This window comes from Strigops habroptila, chromosome 2, assembly GCF_004027225.2.
Source record: "Strigops habroptila isolate Jane chromosome 2, bStrHab1.2.pri, whole genome shotgun sequence".
In the NCBI taxonomy this organism is placed as follows: domain Eukaryota; kingdom Metazoa; phylum Chordata; class Aves; order Psittaciformes; family Psittacidae; genus Strigops; species Strigops habroptila.
The window spans coordinates 9,499,113-9,518,419 of record NC_044278.2 but is presented as its reverse complement, the minus strand read 5'-3'; the positions used below and the strand labels follow the sequence as shown (position 1 = coordinate 9,518,419).

At 40.4% G+C, this 19,307-nt stretch overlaps 1 protein-coding gene and 1 long non-coding RNA gene across 3 annotated transcripts in view; one reads left to right on the top strand and one right to left on the bottom strand.

Moving 5' to 3' along the window:
- Positions 1 to 563: 563 nt before the first annotated feature.
- Positions 564 to 19,307, bottom strand: part of SLC22A15 (solute carrier family 22 member 15) — a 39,039-nt gene continuing 20,295 nt past the window's right edge. The window contains exons 8-13 of one of the 2 annotated variants that reach the window (XR_003989419.1): positions 19,136 to 19,221; positions 17,619 to 17,739; positions 16,640 to 16,712; positions 13,115 to 13,303; positions 9,634 to 9,967; positions 564 to 1,705 (exon numbers count right to left, since the gene is read on the bottom strand). Coding sequence is in view for 1 of the 2 variants with exons in the window: in XM_030471846.1 (XP_030327706.1) it covers positions 9,881 to 9,967; positions 13,115 to 13,303; positions 16,640 to 16,712; positions 17,619 to 17,739; positions 19,136 to 19,221 (556 nt within the window). In the remaining variant the exon portion in view is untranslated. Of the gene's footprint in view, positions 9,968 to 13,114; positions 13,304 to 16,639; positions 16,713 to 17,618; positions 17,740 to 19,135; positions 19,222 to 19,307 lie in introns of both variants that reach the window. The other variant, XM_030471846.1, reaches the window with a different exon arrangement.
- Positions 4,694 to 16,147, top strand: LOC115601602. Its single transcript, XR_003989420.1, has 3 exons — positions 4,694 to 4,704; positions 12,225 to 12,246; positions 16,086 to 16,147. It is a non-coding gene; the product is annotated as an uncharacterized LOC115601602 (long non-coding RNA).

The following is a 19,307-nucleotide window of genomic DNA, read 5'->3' as shown; positions in this document are numbered from 1 at the left end:
ATTACAATTACTTTATCACTGGACAGGGGATAGGAAATGCCGTCAAGCTATTTATCACCTCATCTCCAGGTAATGAAGTGTTCAGATTCTGCCATTCCCTGTTAAGATGTTTAGGCAGAAGCCCTGGGGACAGGGAATGTTTTTGTGCGTATGCACAGCACTTCAACGAAGTGTTGTTAAGTGCCAACTAGTGTTCCTGGAAACTCCCCCAGTCCAAATGTTAGTAACACCACAGACATTTTGCTCCCCAAAGTGTTTCCAGTCTTTCTACATCAATCAGCACAACTGAAGCCAGTAGTAAATTGATTCTCACATTGCACTGGTGCCGGTTTTTGTTAGAAATTCTTTGTGATAGATCTGGTGGAATATATTGATGAGTACTGACAGTCCCAGTTTCCCAGGCGCTTTGTAGCACTGCCATTCCCAAATGACCTGCTTTCCACCTTGTCAATTTTCTTCTGTAGAGTCCATTAGAAATATCTGGTCTATTATGAGCTTCAGCCCCCTCCAGAAAACAAAACAAAAGGGTCACGCAAGTAAAAGAATCAGTGCAATAAAATAGGTTTGCAGTGTTGCAAAAGAGCTGTTTTTTATTGAGATTTTGTGTCAGGGGAAGAAAAGGCACGAAATAAGTTACAAAGACATTGTATGAACTGTATGAGTCAGAGGCAGTATCAGAGCTGTTACAAATCACCTAGAAGCTGGTTTACTAACATAGGTTACTCTACAAAATCTTTAAAGAGAAACTGTATTTCAAATGATCAAAATAATTCAGAAATAAAGTGAGAATGTAAAGACCACCAATATTAACTTTTGAGTAAATTCACATGTGCTTACCACCATCGCCTCTCATACATAACATCACAGGAAAATATGCAGTCTTACAGAATTACTTTTAAAACTCATTTACCTTTTGTAATTTATTTTATTTATTATTGTAATTTATCATTGATATTTACCTTTCGTACCTCCAGTGAAGTACAGCACATACAGGTTAGACAGTATGCATAAGAAATATATCAACAAAACAATAGATAAGTGCAATCATTTTGAGTATTTCAACATTTATTATGGCCCCTCACCTATGGTAAAGAACATCTTAAAAAGATGAATCCAACAGCTGTTCACAGAACATATGAGTATACCACCATAAAAGGTCTATTGTGGAAAAGCTTATGCTGTCTTTAGTTGCGACTTCTCAGATCAAGTATTCTAAACCCAGACTTCTCAGGAGTACAACTCTGAGTTAACAACAGCACACTAAGACAGTTAAAGAGGAAGTACTTCTGAAATATTTCAGTCCTCATTTTAACGTGAGAAGGCTTATAACAGTATTCAAGTAATCCAAATTATAAATATTTAAAAGTACACACACCAACTATATACAACTTGATTTGTGTTTGAAGCGGTGAATCTATTCCCACTTCCCTGTTACTCAGCTGGCAAGGACTTCTGATTGTTGGTTCAAGCTAAACTGGCATGAGGAAGCAATACAAAGTCTACAGGATAGAGACTATACACAGATTTGTTTTCATGATGATGAAGGGTTGAGCAGAAAGAAAGTAGTTTATCCCTTTGGCTGCTCCTCTGGTCAAGCGGAGGCCTAAGTTCTGTCTTCTGAAATCAGCAGGGATGCAAATGTAACCAGACACAGAACTTGGCTATGAATGTCTGATTATATCCTTAGGAGTTTCCTTTACTTGACCTAAGACAACAATAACACAGAAAGGGAATACAGTACCAACTACCACTCACAAAAACTGCCAGCCCAATGTGTAAGGACTTGATTTGCAAGAAACCCTTGTTCAGTCACATATTGAGCATAACTGTCAGGGTTTTGGTAGTGAGGGGTCTGCAGGGTGTCTTGTGTGGGAAGAGGCTGGGGGCTACCCTGTGCTGGTCCCAGCCAGCTCAGCAACAGGCAGCACAGGCATCACAGAATAGCTGAGGTTAGAAGAAACCTCTGGAAGTCATCTGGTCCAAACCCCTGCTCAAGCAAGGCCACCTATTAAAGCAGGCTGTCCAGCTAGCTTTTGAATATCTCCACACATGGAGACTCCACAACATCTTCAGTGCTCAGTCACTCTCACAGTAACAAACTGCTTCCCTACATCCAGGTGTTTCAGAAAGGGCACTAAGTGACAAGAAAAATAGATTACAGTACTATAGCAGTAGGAAGAAAGAAGGATGAGACCATGCTAGCACAAAAGGAGCAGAGAGACAGCTGAGCAGGAGAAATGCCAAAAGGAAAGTCCTAGCCTGAGCAGAGACTGAGAGTAGACTTAGGAGGAGCTACAACTCTAAAGGGACTGCAGCTGGTGAAGAAACCCACACAAGAGCAGTTGAGTAAGAAACAAGGAGCAGTGAAAAGAACAGCAAGCACAACAGACTGGTGCCAATCTCCTGTGCTGCCTGTTGCCTTGCTGAAGGGACCAAGCACAACATACAGCCAAGGAACTGGAGACCACCATGGGGCTTATGGCATGGGGGGAGAGAGGGTAGAGTGGTGTCTGGAAGAAAGCAGCAGTGTTTTTCAAGTGTTTCATTTACTTTTTCCTTCAATACCAAACCCAGTAACTAAAAGCTCTTTAATTGGCAATAAGTTAAATTGATTACAATGCCCCATCTCAGATTTATTGCCCCTGAAAAGTCATGTCCTCAACTGAGATTATTACAAAAGGGCTTTATGGCCCTTCTAAAAGCAAGTAATACACACAGGAGAACCCATGCTCTAAAAGTGTGTAATGATTCTGCTCCTTCAAAAGCTTAAGTCTTTTACCTACATTTAAAAGCCCTTTAAGAAAAACTTTAAACAGGAGGAGGACTTGGTGTCTTCAAGTCATGGATCCCCACATAAATAAATAAGGAAATATTTTGTAGTTTCTTAAAACTCAAATAAATACAAAATTGGCAAAAAAACTCAACATATAGAGGTAGCTTAAAAATCAAAGTATTATTAGATTCAAGAAGGAAGACAGTGCAATAAAAGTATCCATGACAAAATACACTTCCAATTTCTAAATGAGTTACTCAAACTTTAACAAGAACAGAACAAAATTTGGGTTAGACTTTGGGGAGTGACAAGGATCAAATACTCAGAAATCAGTCTTTTAGAGGCATACTGGAAATCACAGGAACCACAATAAATTCTTTCATGACAAGTCACCCAGCAGTTTTCTGCCCTGTAACCATTTTCATCAGTGTCTGCAATAGTGAGTTCCTTGGGTTTGGGTTTTTTCCTACAAACCAACATTTTGTTTGAATAGAGATGTTCCAGATAACTCTCATGGGACATCTTTATGTCTGTAACTTCCAGTATTGGTGGAGGTTTTCTTACTACCATACTTTTTGCCTGCCTCCTGATAAAGTGGGTATAACATGAGCACCTCCAATGTGTTGGTGAGAAGCAGAAACACCCATGCTAAAGACCTGTCTCCTTTACAACTCTTTTGTAAATGAGGGTGGGCAAGTACTTGGTTTAAACGTACTCCATTCTATGAGGAATGGGCTGACTCACAGTGAACTTTAGCTGTAATAGGGATTTAAGCTCTAGACTTTATTATTTAGCAATGCCTCAGACTGTGCATGATAGAAATCTGCTAGATCCTATGAAGCTCCAGGCAAGCTGTTATTAGCAATGCTAATTTGAAAGGCTGATGAATGAATTAACAAATTCCAAGGTGCAGTTTTTAACCAGATTTTATCAGTTTTAGAGTAAGCTTTGACATTTACAACTTAGAAGCAAACAGGCTTTGCAGATTCCTCTATAATGGCTACATGGTATAAATTCTGCATGTTCTACAAAAGCTACACTTGAAACCCTTCATTTCATTTCTTTGGTTTCACAGAAACAAAAGCTACTTAAGTGAACTGAGCAATGAAAGACAAGCAAACAAAGGTAACTTACTTTCCGTCTCCTAAAGCTCGAGAGATGCTTGTAAATACCAGTTTTAGCAGGTTGCACAGAAGAATTCCAAATGAACGCAGCTAGAACTAGTTTTGGACCATCACTTTCCAGCAGAAAACTGTCTTTGGCACTTACATAATCTAATTCTATGATGTTACATTACACACAGTCCCATATCAAGTTGACAGAGGAAATTAAAGACGACTTTTGTAAAACAGGCACTTCAAATTAGAACAGGAAAATCTGCTCCCCATTAGGCAATACAGGAGCTTTTTTCCAGCATGACAGAAGCAGCATGTAGTACCAAAAATAAGATGAAAGAGTTCAGTAAATTCAGACTCTCGGGGTGAAAGTTTTACCCAGCTCTATTAGACTTAAATAACAGCAGCACCTGGAAAATCTGAAGGCTACAACAGACTGGGCAAGGCATTAAAAAACACACAGCATGGAACAGTTCTGTATCAACCTGTTCACCCTCCAATTCTACATTTAGATCTGTCACAAAGATTTTCTTACATAGGTATCTTTCTTCCACTTAATGCACCTTGTAGTAAGATATAAGCAATGAGACTCAAAATACAGCTATACCCTAAGCCTCCTCTTTGGTAAACAGGTGAATACAGGCATTTCTGACACAGGTACTGTGTCAGGCCAGATTAACTTCCACCATCAAATGACAGCACTGATTTTGGGCTTTTCTAACATATTTACTGTAAGGCTCACAACTGGCATGCACAGATGCCTAGATTCAGCTGTGTCAAAGAGCATGATCAAAGAAACCAACAGGGTGGGAAAACGTATACATAGCACACCATCCTTCACGTAAACCAAAGTAATAGTAACCAAATATGCATTCAGTGATTAAGCAGAAGACTGGGAAACAAGAGTTTTAGCTCAATCACTTCCATTAAAACACTAGGAAAAGTAGGTTTGTTCCTCGCTTTCCCCTTTTTCTCAAGACAACAAAAACATGCTCTTGCAATCTGTTTTTAAGCGCTTAGCTGAAATAGGCTGGAAAATGTACAGCTCAACTGCATTCCCCATGGCTCTGCAAAGGGTATTTTGCTAATCTCAGTACATCCATAGAGTCTGGAAACCCTGGCACGGATCGTGCACTGTGAGTAGATGAGCATGTGACTGCAACCCTTAAAGCCACCTTCAAAGGTGGCAACCAGCTACAACCTGCTCCATGTTAATGAGGTGTCTCAGGAGAGGTGTGGACATGTTCTTCACTCAGCACCCTGACCTGAACACTGAGTCATCCGTGTCCCTCCTTTAACATAGAGCTCCTAAGTTTCCAGTGTGTTAGGAAGTCTCTGAACAGCACTTTCCCAGTCTCTAAATGAAAAGCACTAGCTTTGTTTTCAGAGGAAGCAGTTTAAAAAAGACTTATCAAATGACTTCCCTATTCTATTCTCTTCAGCCTATCAAGAAGAGCCAGGTAGTAAAATCCTTTTAGAAGGCTGAAGTATCACTTCACCAGAAGTTGTGTGACAAAAATTGCATCAAATAATTCTAATCTTCCTATTTTTCTAAAGGGAAGCTGACAAATTAAGATATAGCAAATTATACAGCATTATCCAGAAGAGGGCTTTACAAATGTTAATGATTTTAGTGGCATGCCATTTCATAGAAAAGCTGAGTCCAAAAGAAAACTGAAGCATGCCCCATTTTATATGGATCCAAAGAAATGTTTCATCACTAAAATAGTAATACTGAAGGAAGTTGTCATTAAGAAGAAATGATGAAACTGGTGTCCCCAGTAGGACATCCCGGAGCCAATGCTAGCTCTGAAAGGAGAAGTTTCAAGTCAACACAAGCAGCAAGAAGGGTATTTACACCCAACGGCTACTATCCTGTTTTCACTTACCCCTGTCCTGAAGTGTTTCTTGTTACTCTTCCCAGCTAATTCTCCTCACATGACCTGTCACTCTCCTTCACTCCTAGCTGTATTCAACTATCACTTGTGAGGTCTCCAGGTAGCAGAATCCCAAACCTACCTAACCTGAGACAGTATTAAGGTCTGACTAATCAGCACCATGGGAAAGCCTCTCCTCCAGCATAATCCCACTACAAAGGAAGGAATTCCCATCTTGGGGGTAGGTATCCCAGTGCCCGCACAACACAAAAAAGTTAACAGTGCAGGCTGCTTAGTATACAAAGCTACTCTAGCAAAAAACTGTGGGTTAAGGTTGTCACACTTTACTGAACTAGTGAGGATGTTGGGTCTCAGACTCCCAGCATTACAATATGTCATAAACTGTGATCTGTCTAGTGCTGTATCAGCCTCTGCTCTCCAGTAGCTCCTCTGGGCAAATTTACTGCCCAAACACCAAGATTGGGCCTACACAGATTGCTTACACTACTTCAAAGTCACAAGTTCTCTCTGACCTTCTGACCTGTGTTCTCAAGTTGTGAGACTCATAAACAGCAGGCTCTGTTCAACTCAAGAACTTCTTCTTAGCAATAATGCTCCATCTAGACACAGAAAATGCTGACCAAATAGGCTATGAAACACTGTGCAGCATCTCTTCCCAGTGAATGCTACATATAGCACAAGTATCTCAATATTATAAACCATTACACTCTATGGGTAAGAAAAAAGTGATCCTACAGGCTTCTGTGCCAGATGGCCAGTTCTTATAAAACAAACCTCTCTGAAAAGAAACTTAAGCACCTATAGATCTGGACTTCAGAACACAAAGGGGGAAAGCAAGCAATTGTGAGAAGCCTAGCACTACATTGCTGAACTCCTCTTGGAGGGACTCTCTTCTATAAAACTTCTGAATTAACTGGCCAAAGAAAGTAACAATAAAGAGTTACTCTGGTAGACACAAAAAATATGCTGCCCTTTAAAATTCCAAAGGTGCCAACACAGGTCAGATTGAAGGCTAAAAAAAGAGCAGCAACTTTTAAGGAGAAAACCTTCTGATGTTTTCTTCACTCTTGGTTTTGCATGTGTATACTTATGATATAAAGGTGCATGAGTGGACAGGTAAGTTTAATTATAAGTTGAAGACTATCATAAAACCCAGCTCAGGTCTGGGTTTTGTAATCTCCTCCACCTGAACCATTACAGCATCCTACTGATCTAATGAAAATTATGTTGAGGTGTCCCATGACATGACCAGGGTTGCCAGAGGCAAATAATGACAGTAAAACTATGGAACGAGGAAGGCTAACAGCTTCTGTCTGCCTCTCAGGTGACTTACTCCACCTACCGTTCAAAGAGGGACAGAGGCAGCAAACACCTAATAAAACCTGTTGGGTGGTGGCAGCATAGAATCAGAATCAACAAGGTTGGAAATAACCTTCAAGATCATCAAGTCCAACCGTTCCCCAGCACTGCCAAGGCCACCACTAAAACCATGTCACCAAGAGCCTCATCTACACGGTTTTGAACACTTGCAGGGACGGTGACTCCAGCACTGCCCTGGGCAGCCTGTTCCAATGCCTGAGCACCCTCTGGGGAAGGAATTGTTCCTCATCTCCATCTAAACCTCCTCTGGTGCAGCTTGAGGCCATTTCCTCTTGTCCCATCACTTGTTCCTTGGGAGAAGAGACCAGCCTCCTCCTGGCTCCATGCTCCTGTCAGGCAGATGTAGAGAGCAATACGGTCCCCTCCGAGCCTTCTCTTCTCCAGACTAAAACCCCCAGGTCCCTCAGCTGTTCCTCATCACACTTGTGCTCCAGGCCCCGCTCCAGCACCTCAATGTCTCTCTTGTAGTGAGGGGCCCAGAGCTGAACACAGGATTCAAGGGGCAGCCTCACCAGTGCCCAGCACAGGGGGATTATTACTTCCCTACCATGTTAACACCGCTAGGATTACTGCTGTTTGCTTCTGAGTAAACAGGTTTTATTTATTCAGAAGGCATCAGCACAAAGTCATTTTTCCAGCTGTCCGTAATTCAGAACATGAATGAAAAACTAAAACAAATTCTTTGAACAAACAGATTCAACCTTTCCAAGTATTTTGGGGTACCTTATTTGGAGCCATTTTCTTGCATACAAAAGTGTCAAATAAGACAGACTATCCAAGCTGGGTTTAAAAGTGCTCTGCCACATCTACAACTAGTTAACAGTCTTAAAAACCCCCAAAACCCAGAAGTGAACACTGGAAGCTGGAATTCTTCAAGTGAAGCTCACAACAGGCAAAAATCACAACAATGTTGACACATTTTCCATAGGGACTGAAGTTCCCAACTTTGCTCTCAGTCAATGGCTGGATTAATTTCAGGCCAATGGGAAGCACTACAAGTATGAACCTGCAGTCTCTGGCTGCCCTCTGCACCAAGTAGGGTAGCTGCACTTTGCTCAGCACTCCATTTGCCAGTGAACAAGGTTCAAGTAGCTAGCTGCAAATCTCCCATGCTCTTTACTTTTACTTCAGAGTAAAGGAGCTTCCAATTTTAACCAGAAAATATTCAGCAGTCAGCTTTTTCTTAATGTAACACGCACAAAAATGGCTAGTGAGCCTGACAATAGACTTGCTGCCACTGTGTGGCTCTTTGCTAGGAACTCCATGTATAATGACTAACAAATGTTTGATGGAAATCAATTCTAATCAATAGAAAGCGACAGGTTAAAGAATGAAGATAGCAATGTCATGAAGAAAACTGAATCCTTGTGAGGCCTCATCTTTGTAGTTAAAACATCTCCTATGTTTATGTTTCATATTTCAATATTCCATATCCTTCTAATGAAGCACTTACAGAAAGCTCAGCATAAACAGGAGTGAAGTTGTCTTCCTCAACAAGGTCAAGTAACCAAGTGCTTGAGCAAGCACCTGGTTAAGAAACAACATCAAGTAACCAAATGCTATCTCAAAGAGGTTTTAAACCCCCCCCGCTTTCTTTTATTTTAAATAAGAGCTTTATCTACACACAAGATTTTAAAGTAAATACTAGCAGCTTCCTGGCAATAATCTCCAAAATGTAACAGAAACCCATAGTTCCTCTTATCACTTCAGAGTTCAGTTTCTTTCAGAAATAAAGACACAGATAGGTGAACAAAAGATGAGCTATATATTCTAACCCATACCTCACAACACAGAGTATGTGATAAATACTTCACCTATGTCCCACCCAGGAATTTATATCCTTCACAGAATTATTTCACTGCACAGAGAAATTGCTGAGCTTCAATATTTACGGCAAAGTGAGGATGAGGTAAAGGTAGGCAAAGCTATAAACAGCAGTGCTGAGATGGGGGGGAAGATGTGGCAAATGTAGGCATAAGACAGCCCAAGAAAATGTTTGGTGGATGAAAAGAAGGGAAAAAAGAAATCAGTAATGTCCTTTATTCCGCAGGCTTTATGGTTGCTCTTTTCTGTAGTCCTTCCTCCCAGCCTTCCATTATCACTAAGTTAATGCACAGCTCATGACTAACCAGCTGCACCCTGTAACTTTATACAGGTGCCTATGTGAAGAGAGAGAAACCTTATGTTCATAGTTGCCTCTCCCCTATTCAATACGCAGAAGCTGTTCTAACATCGATTTCAGGAATTTGTTCCCATTGGAGTAGCACACAGCACATTCTGTGACCACTTTCACTGTATAGAAAAACAAACAGTGGATGTTTTCAAGTTTATCAATTTATACTGAATCAAAATCAACCACCTTGAAAATACAATACAAACATGTGCACTGATGAGCTGTCCAAACCTGTCTAAGCCCAGGTAATTTCCCAGGTTTCAGACATACACAGTCCTACCCTTGCTGTCTCACCTGGCTTCAAATGTGGTCCGAGCACTGTCATCATGAACCATGAGAATTAGAATGGCTGCCTGGTATGGAGAGCATCAGTGGTGTAATTAGTCTGAACAGTACTCAAACCTCTCTGCTAGTCAGGAGAAACACAGGCACTTGCCCAATGACATTCCTTGACAGGCGACGTCCCCAGTACTCGTCTTACAGCTGGACTGCCCAGACAAGTAAGAAAAGGCATAAAATAGGACAGTGTTTCTTCTTTTCATTACTTGATCATATGAGTCTCTTCATCAGCATCATAAAACTCCTCGTCTTCACTTCCACTCCCTGTAGAGCTGTCTTTGTCTCCAGACTAGAAATAAAAATGAAGTCACTGGTTAGCACAGAAGCTCTCTCTCAAAATACATAAGCATGAGCCATTACACCTCTGTGGGAATGCTAGGAGAGAAAAAGTAAGAAAACATAGGTCAAATCACAGTATTAAAACTCATAAAAGACATTATGTAAATTGATATTTCTTTGTGACCTTGGTTCTTCAAAACATCTTTACAAGAGATGGGCTTCTAGTACATGGACTTTCTCTGCTCGATCAGTACACTAGAGAATATATGCAGGAGAGAGCCTGGCTGGAATGGTTCTGAAGTGGCAATCTGTTCAGCTTTCTTAAATTCATTCAAAAGACCTGTACTCTATGGTGAGCTACTGGAAACAGGCTCAGAACACACAGATTACTTGATTAGATAAAAGCTTCTCCATCTGAATTATTACTTCTCCATGCGTAGCATGGGCATTTTCCTATGCAAGTTTAATTAAGAAGATCCTCCTGCAATAGTAACTGAAGGGGTTATAGAAAGGGGAAGAGAACATTAGCACTTCATATGTTCAGAGAGTAAACTCCCTATTATAGGCATACCTACTCCAGCCAGAGTCCTTTTAGCAACATAATTTGTATCATATACAGAAACCAAAGTTAGCCATTACAGCTAGTTAATTCTTATTTGGCCAGCATAGCATTTTTCCATGGAATGGATACAAATCATTCCAGCTAAAAAGTATAAACTCCATCTAGTTTGAGTATTTAGGATTTTTTCCAGTATGCTTCCATCCACCTTAAGACTTCTGCCTGCCTAGTCATATGCAAAGGGTGAGAGAGAGGGTAAAAAATAGAGAAATGGAAATCATGTTCCTGACTGACAGTACCATGCAAGCAAAATCTGTAGCTTTAGATCTGTCTTCAGAGGGAGTTTTGCTACAGCAATGTGCGTTAACTGCAAAGGAATTTCAAACACTTTGAGCACTAAGACCTGTCAGAAAATATAAAGAGAATCATGTTACGCTTCTTTCTGGATTTCTAAAATTATTTGAGGAAAGTCAGGCTATCACTGGATGCTGTCCAACTTGAATATCACATTCATGTATGTTAACAGGGACAAAACCTCCATCCTGGGCAACCAGAACACATGTTATCTTGAAAGTGGTACAAAAGGACAATGAATTCCACAGGGGGAATTCAGAGCATGTGAACTAATTCTACATCTTTCTTACCACAGCTTCATAAGACCTCTCCATGGCCTTGTCAAATAGGGTTAATGTTTAATAGCTTTCTCTTTTATCAGTCCTTTGTGAGCTTTAAAATAAACCCCTAATGTGTCACAGGCATTCCAGATATAACCTCACTTCAGTTACAGGATAACTTCAGGCCTGAACTAACTTTTATTTCATTTGGATTCAATAATTTTAATCCATCTGGGGAACAGTGTTCCTCAAAAATATTCTTTTTTTTTTTTTTCCTTTTGTGGATCCTGTTCGAGTTGGGATTTTTAAGCAGCCTGTGACATAAGTGAACCAAGTTGGGCAAATACTGATAGACAGCGATACTTGTCACCTCAAAGAGCAGTACTGAGCTTACTTGGTTAGAAAGGAATATGAAAATGTGACTTTCCCCCCCTCTAAGTTGTAACACCTGCAATGTCTGCTGGAATTATTTGTTGTTAGTAAGCCATCTGCACAGTTAAGATGTAATAATGATGTAATTACCCAAGTAGCAGCTGGTGTAAACTTGAAGTAAGTGCATGTGATGGATTTGTGTAGCGAGCAAGAATGTGGTGCCATAACACATTATCTAGTATGGTTAAAAATGTTTATAAAATGTGCATGTAAAATAGCTAAAGTATAAAATTAATCGTTACAGGGCTGCCTCTTTCAAGCTTTCTTCAAGGATGTTTTTGTCACTAAGCTGCGCTGTCCTGCCAAGAGTTATTACAGCTAAAATTGGGAAACAACGCAGTGTGTCGAAGCCTTTGAAAAGAAGCAACTGTTCTCATTCTAGAAATAAATGTTACTCTGCCTCCCGATTTCGGTGAAAATAAGTTTATGAATGCCTGTGAATCCCAGACTGCTTGGCCAAGAATTAATCAAAGTAAAAGGTGTTACAAGGATCCCATCTCATCTCAGCCTTATGGGACAACAAGCATTTTTGGTTATGAGTTGCCCTTCAAGTCTTCTGGCCGCTTGCATTTGGATTAGCCCATCAATGCTTAAAATTTTGGGACTGGGATTTAAGCCTTAAAAACTTACCCAAATTCAAACACCCGCTTCCAGCTCTCTAGATAGAATCATAGAATCAACTTGGTTGGAAAAGTTCTTCAAGATCATCAAGTCCAACCATTACCCCAGGACTGCCAAAGCCACCACCAAACCGTGTCACTGAGGGCCTCATCTACATGGTTTATGAACACTGCCAGGGACTTCCAGAGATACTTCTCTCTAATCTCACTCCATTCACAGAGGAGCAGGCATGTACAAAACCAAACCTCCACATGACTGGAAGATGTGCATACCTCAAAAGGTGTCCAGGAGTTAGACAAAATGAAGTATAAAGTGATACAAAAAAACAACATTCAAGGAAACCTCACTGAAAAACATCCTGCTGCCACATTTCTTTATGCTTATGCCTGGGAGTTTTGTAGTTCCAATGTTTTCAATGAAACTCATTTCCCAGAATCAACAGTGGAACAGATCTCAGAGGTTAGTTTAGCCTTAACCCATTTAAAGACTCTCTAGGATAGACCTAACAATTGACACAGCAGAACAGCCAGTGCGGGTCAAGGCAGTAGTGTGCTGCCTTTGAGAACAGCTCTTCACAAACAGGCTTCTGTTTTCTTTAACACCTAAGGCTTCTCAAACTTCAATGGCCAGCTTTGCATGAAGCATGCTCCAGCAATCTTAGGTATTAGAGAGGCTTTTATCCCAAAGGAAAAGATTGTAAGCTTTTGGCCTTCAGGAGAGGAATTAACCCAGCTGTGTTTCAGCCTGCAATTCCAGACACATTTCAGATGTGACAGTAGGGTTACTAAACTCCCTTCTATATTTCCCTGCAGCCTGTCTTCCACAGGCCAAGAATCACTATCCTAATCTATTTAGGATGCCATATTCAAGCTGACAGCTGAAATAAACACAACAGAAAAGTACTAGAATAAAAAACAAACCATGAACATACCTGAGAGCCATCTAGGGCTTGCAATGACATGGCTTCATCACCCAGCCTCCAGTATGAGCATATCTGCAGGTCTGAAATAGTTTCTAGCAAAGGGCTGTTTAAAGTCTCTGGCAACAATAAACTTAAGAGCCCAGACAAAAGACCAGTTGCTCCAAACACAATGTAAGGCAGAGACCACTGTACAGATTTCTGGAAAAAAAAGAATAGACAGTTAGGTTGAGATTGGTTCCCTCTAAGTCATACTGCATATTAAAGCACTCAGCCTTGACAACCATTCCCTCTGGCAAGTGTTTGCATTCATATTTAGCATAAAAGTTACCAATCCTACTCTTTTTAACCAATATTGTCAATTGTATCTTATCAATACTATTAGATCCACACAGATTTGGGGAGGGACTTTAAAGAAATGGCTGCTGAATTTATACTTGTCCATAACATATGTACTTCTTAATAAATGCAACATCACTTTGTAGTAGGAAAGAGATATCACAGTCATAGATATGCTGGTTGGAAGAGATCTCTTGAGGTCATCTAGGCCAAGGACCTACTCTGAGCACAACTACAGCCAACACTAGACCAGGTCAATCTTAGCTTTATGTAACCAAGTATTGAAAAAAACTGTAAGGACAGAGATTCTTCCTCTGTGTAGACTGTTCCAGGGCTGCAGTAAGCCTCTAAAAGAATATTTTCCAAATTTCCTGTCTAATGCCCAGGCCAAAACTTGTACCCACTGACCCCTGCTGAACTGTTCCACACTTTTGGGAAGATCAAAGATGCAATATTCCCTCGAGCTTTCATCTGAAGCCCCTGATCATCTTGGTTTAACCTTCACTGGATCCTCCTCTGATTTTTCAACATCCCTCTAGAACTGGGAGGAAACTTAATCTGTGGGCTACATACTGAATTGGGCCTGATGTAGCTCCGTGTGAAGTTTGCCTGTTTGTGATGAGAGGACACTGCTAGCTCCCATTTAACTTGACATCCATTGTCCTTCCCAGGTCTCTTCCAGCAAGGCTGCTACTCAGCCAGTTGGTTCCCAGCCTGTACTGACCATGTAATAAGTCCATACCACAAACAGAATTTTATTCTTCTTGTTGGCCCAAAAGATCCCACTCAAGATTTACCATTTGGTGTGTCAATTGCTGCTCCTTATTTTGCATCCTCTAGAAGTAAGGAGAGGATGTATTCTGTCTTCCACTTGCCACCAGCTACCAGGTACTGAGCCTGTCACTATCCCTTTGAGCCTGATAAACATGCAACATTCAAATTTAATATTCCTGTCATCAGGACTCACTTCCTCAGCTTCCAAACAAGAATATTGCAGGACAGTGTCAAAAGCCTTCCTGGCCCTCCTCATCCATATTGCTTTCTGCAATGAAATGGCTGACTATCAAACCAAACTGGCTGAGAGCAAATTGTCCTTAGTAAACCTACATTTGCTGATCTTGATTACCTTCTTGGCCTTCACGTGCTCAGAAGCAGACTCTGAGAGGCCATGTCATCGTCTTCCCAAGACAAAGTTTGAGCTGCTCAGCCTGTAACTCCCTGGATCCACTTTCTAACCTTAAAGAGGCATGTCACATCAGCTTCCTCCTCCACCAGTTATCAGTGACCTTTCTCTACAACAGTCTGTCACAGATGATGGACACCTGCCTCACTATCTCTGCCAGCTCTTTCAACACCTCTTAGGGAATCCTATTGCATGGAATGGAAAGCTTTCAGCTTTAAATGTTCTTGAACCTATATTGCTCCTCTGGTGCTTGCTGGCCCTCTGCTTCCCCAACTGAGCTGGTATGCACAGTCTTGGTGTCAGGCTTTGCCTATGAAGACTAAAGGAAAAGTATTTCATCTCACTGCATCTCACCCACCAATAGGATGTCCATCACATTCAACACCAGTCTAAACATTTTCTCTAGATTTCCTTTAGCTGATAGAATCCCTATTTATGCTCCTTGCTAGTTTTAGCTTCAACTGAGTTTTCGCCTTCCTGTTATCACCCCTACAGCCTAAGCAATGTTTTTACTCCTCTGATGCCTTTTCCTGTTTTCACATGGCTTGTTAAAGGCAAAACTACACTGGGGAATGGTGTGTGCAAAAATATGAGCCATCTACAACACGGCTCCAAAATGTCTATGTTCACTTTCAGGCAACCAGTAAAGCAGGCTTGTTTAAAAGGCAAGATTTTAGCTGTTTGTTTCAAAAAGCTCATTTTGTATAGTAAAAAGCAATTCTAAATTGAGAAAATGACTGGCTGTGACCAAGTAGAAGAGCAATACTTTGTCTCTTATCTCAGCAATTGACTTTTTCCCTTCCTACCCTTTTTATAAGATCCCCAGACAGAAGATGCTGAAAATGCATTAAAATAGTTGAAGAAATTCCAAACCACAGAAATACTTCCTCAAATCAGTGTTAATTTGTTACTTAAACAGAGCTATTTTCACTTTAACTGGATGCCTTCAAACATGATGATCCAAGATTTGTGTCTCCTGCAGTGCCAAATCTCTGCTAAGCACAATGTAATGGCTGCCTCAACCATGACATAAAAGCTGCCTAACAAACCTACCCGGGAGACCTGCACCAGTCTTGGCTTTGCCTGCTGTACCCCAGAGGTGCTCAGACTCTCACCTACCCGGTGTTTCATCCTGTAGATTAAAAGGCTCACTGTGCTTGTCTGCCCTTTTGCTAGCCCTCTGCCTGACATAAGAAGATGGCAAACGGCAGAGAGGGAAGTTATTCCAGATGAAATGTCACATTAAAGGAATTGTCACTTGACCTCAGCAAGCAGTTTGTGTGAAAAACTGGCACACTTTTACCTGCATGCACGAGTCCATGAACACGGAGGAAAATAACAGTATCATGCCCATGTTTTGTTCTTCAGAATTTTCTTTGCTTTAACACACTGCTGTGAAGTTTGTGCACAAAAGCTTCGCTGGTGTATCAAGTCACCACATAAAATCATACAATCAACTAGGTTGGAAAAGACCTTTAAGATCATCAAGTGCAATCATTACCCCAGGACTCCCAAGGCCACCATTAAACACCATCATCATCTTCATTCATTGAAAGATAAACCACTTTGCTGATAATTACAATCCACGGATATTCACTGAAGTGCACTGATGGTAAAACTAATTTATTCTCAGATACATAAGTTAAGCCCATATGCTTTATCTTGATGCAGTAGATCTTTTAACTATGTGGGTTTCTTGTTACTGCTCACTTAGGGTTGAAAGTTGGGTATCACCATTTTGAAATTGAAATTACTCTATTGCTGAAGTCCACTAGCAAGTCCCGAAATTCTTACAGGGCTAAAACACCTTCTGAACTAAATAATGTTGAGGTTTTGTCTAATCACACAGATTATATTGCAATACCTTCGGTCTACTATGCTACTGCTAAGACATACAATTTACATATCTTAGTTTATACACATAATTTATCCAAATTATTCCCACCTCTGTAAGCCTCTGCTAAGTCAGAGCCACAAACCAAAAATACACATAATAGTAAGAAGTTCAGACAAACCAATGAAGGGACGAAAGGAGCAATGATTCCACCAACACGGGAAAACATGGAGCAGGCACCCATTCCAACATTTCTGAGAAGAAAACAAAAGTCATTAGTGACATCTGCATACTGAAAAGGGCCATTGAGCAAGGAAGAAAGCCCACACTTCAGTCATGACCCCGACCACATTAACTGACAAAGTCAAATATAAGTGGAAGCATCCCAAGACAGGAATTAAAACATATGCTTTGTGCTTGGAAGCAAAAATCCCTTGCATGTTCAGAATTCTAACATACATACACATAGAGGCATAAAGAAGTGCAATTTCAGATAATGCATCTTCTCTGCCTGAAACTTTGGCTAAATTCCTTTATCCAAATCCTATTTATGAGCAGATTTGCCCACCCATGAAAAACACCACAGTATGGTTTCACTGGTGGCAGATCATCAGCAATAACACCTACTTAAAATACCTAATAAAATTGCATCCATATGATAGATGCTTCTGTCTGCTCTGTCAGCACAAGCATAGGGTACTTCTGCCTCTAGTTAATGAAACCTATGAAGCATCAAGTTAATGTTAAAAAGCTTATTGACCAGCCATCTTCATTGTTGCTGGTTAAGCAAGTATGAATGTTTAATAGAATTGTGTGGCTTTTAAAGCACTGAAAAATTTAAGTATCGCTCATTAAAGAATTATCAGCAATAGTATTGTTATCCTCATTAGCAGAGAGAGGGCTGTGAGCACACCAAGCAGCCAAAGGGCTATTTTACTATTATATAAAGAATATGGTTAGTCTGAAGAGAACACTTCAGATCTGAGGGAAGAGGAAATGAAAAGATAAGGGAAGAAGTTTAGCATGTAAAACTACATATAATCATTACATGTAACTGAAAACTTCAAATTAAAAGGTATAGTTAATAAAAAGCAAGAGAAGTAAAGGTGATCAGGTAAGATACCAGAAAAAATTAAGACCTTACAATTAACTTGCGTTACCTGATCACTGTGGGATAAAGTTCTGATGTGTAGATGTAGACAATGTTAAATGCAGCACTGATTGTCAGTTTCCCCAGCAAAGACAGAGAGCGACTATTCACCACTGCGAACACTCCAGTATCTGACAGAGAAAACGTGATCCCTGTAAGGCTTTTGAGCACTCAAATTTCTGTAGTCATTTCAATCACACAACAGCATGGAGTGAAAAGGAACCCACTGAAGAATCTGCTATGACAGCCAAGCAGTTTTCTATTAAAGAACAGTTTGTCCGAAGTGATCTATACCTTCAAGTACAGAACAAAACACAGGCTTGATACTGTTTGTCAGAACAGCCAGTGCTTACTCACTTATACCAGGCACATCACAAGACACGCTACATGCCTACCAAGGAAGGCTACAGAATAAACCACTACTGCTTTGAATAAATCATGCTCTGTAGAGACTTGCTTCTGCCCAGTTAGCCATTTCGCTTCCTAAGGCACTTTGCTCCTGGCTGACTTCAGCAGTTCAGCACACAGATGATTTCCTGGGGTCTCACCGTCCTATGCTCTGAAAATCTCTTTCATATATTGTACTTGGACTAATATGAAAAATGTACTTGATATCAGGTACCAGCCTAACCACAATCTCTCTGAGTCTGGGCTCTAGCATATGGAATACTTCTGGAAACTTGAGTTGCTCCTCTTTAAAAGTTTCACCTATTAGATTCATAGTCACTTAGAGTAACTTTTGCACTCTATCATAAGTGTTTAATCTTTCTGAATCATGCTTCAAACCTTTGCAGCTTTCTCTCTCCTTATGGCAGGTGTTACACACGCACAAATCTTACAAGCTGAGATGAATTTATGCACCTAGTTTTAAAAGGAAAAACCGCTCACAGTATAATTTTGTTTCTATCCTTTTGCAGAAATCCAGAAATGAAGAAATAAGCACAGTGTGTCTTTACAAAAAGACATTTCATTTCACATTTCTTAAAGACTCCTTGCTTCAGAAGATTTTCAGACTTCTTTCTTGAAATATAGGCGGCCACATTACTAATATCACAGTCACACCAGTCTTGAACATTACAGAGCAGTGAGGAAAAGATGGAAACTTGCCCCAAGATTCAATTCATAAGATTTTTTGACATTGGTCTTTCACTTGGAGAGATACATAGAAGTTGCATTCATACTACTTACACCAACACATTATTTGGCTAAAGGAGACACCCCAAGAAGCATCTATCATTCTTTGGGATTAAGTCAGAAACACTGAAAAGGAATGACTGATGTGATCAGAACTATAGGACAGAATCCAAATACAAAAGTTCAAATCCAACCCTTTCCAACAAGCTTTCCTTAAGATCTTAGGAAGGCTGCTGCTTAGCCTTTCTGTGAGTTACCTTCTCTGGCTTCGAAAATTGGGACTCACGTGCGATATGAACCTAATCTAATAGCAACCATCAAATTCTTACGTTATAGGATGCTGTGTTTAACAATTCTTATCACTATACTCCAGAAACAAAAGGAAATATTTACCTTTCTTTTTAGGAAGGAACATGACAATAAGACAAGCCAATCCTCCCAGGAACAGAAATGCACTCAGTGTTCGCTTCCGACCAAACCTGATGTGCAAGGATAACAAAGCTTTATTCTGCATTAGATCTGTAGTTTGCAGAGCAATAAGTCCTCTAAATTCATGTTGCCTCTT